Raw genomic sequence first — 955 nt, 5'->3', positions numbered from 1 at the left:
AATATTCCTAATGTACATAAACACAAAAATCCTTAATAAAATATAAGCAAACCATGTTCAAAAACACATTAAAAAGAAGTACATCATGATCAAGTGGATTTCATTCCAGGCATACAGGTTGTTTCAACATACACAAATCAATAAATATAATTCACCATATAAGTAGAATTAAGTTAGTTTAGTGTTAGTTTAAAGACATGATGAGAATAACACAGCCCAGTTATAGAGCTGTTGGTGTGAGAGGTGCTTAGACAGCTACTGCTTCAATCTCGATGCCTGCTCCTTTGGGTAAAGCAGCAACCTGGTAAGCAGGAAAATTACTCTTGAAACATTCTTTGTAGATTTTATTGACAGTGTTGAGGTCACTCATGTCAGCCAGCAAAACAGTTGCTTTGCCCACATTAGTGAAGTCACAGCCTGCAGCTTTCAGAATTTCACCCATGTTTGTAAGAACTTGTTTAGTCTCTGCTGCTACCCCTCCTGGCACAAGCTTTCCACTAGAAGAGTCCATGCCTATCTGTCCAGAGATGTAAATGTTCCAGTCCACTAACACTGCTTGACTGTATGGACCAATGGCCCCTGGGCCTTTCATGGTGTTGATCACTTTTCTGATCAGGGTCGACATATCTAGTCCTTCTTTCTCACACCCCTCCGGGAGAAGAAACCCCTTCACCAGCCCTGCCTGCTTCTTGCACAACAACTGACCAGCCCTGGGCAGAGTCTGCTGGATGGGGTTTCTAACATATACATAGATGAGATGTCTGAATGCATGGAAATACACAAACAATGGGAGGAGAAAACAAATATGTTGATATGTGATTTAAAAAAAAAAAAACATTTTTAGTTGTTGAGAGACCTTTATTTAATTAATTTATTTTTATGCAGTGCTGAGAATCGAACCAGCGCCTCACACATATTAGGTAGGCAAGCCCTCTACACTGAGCTACAACTCCAG

The 955-nt window shown here is 40.1% G+C and overlaps 1 protein-coding gene across 1 annotated transcript; it reads right to left on the bottom strand.

The window, feature by feature from the left end:
* Positions 1 to 247: 247 nt before the first annotated feature.
* Positions 248 to 625, bottom strand: LOC124965258 (2-iminobutanoate/2-iminopropanoate deaminase-like). Its single transcript, XM_047526090.1, has one exon. The coding sequence runs from the start codon at positions 623 to 625 to the stop codon at positions 248 to 250; it is 378 nt and encodes a 125-aa protein (XP_047382046.1).
* Between the last annotated feature and the right edge of the window lie 330 nt (positions 626 to 955).

The sequence above is a fragment of the Sciurus carolinensis genome, chromosome 15 (genome assembly GCF_902686445.1).
Source record: "Sciurus carolinensis chromosome 15, mSciCar1.2, whole genome shotgun sequence".
Lineage (NCBI taxonomy): Eukaryota > Metazoa > Chordata > Mammalia > Rodentia > Sciuridae > Sciurus > Sciurus carolinensis.
The sequence above is the reverse complement of the archived record's forward strand: the minus strand, read 5'-3'. Positions and strand labels throughout refer to the sequence as shown.

Bases quoted from the DNA above. Each gene is read 5' to 3' on its own strand.
- LOC124965258 (XM_047526090.1), bottom strand. From the start codon at position 625: ATGTCGACCCTGATCAGAAAAGTGATCAACACCATGAAAGGCCCAGGG.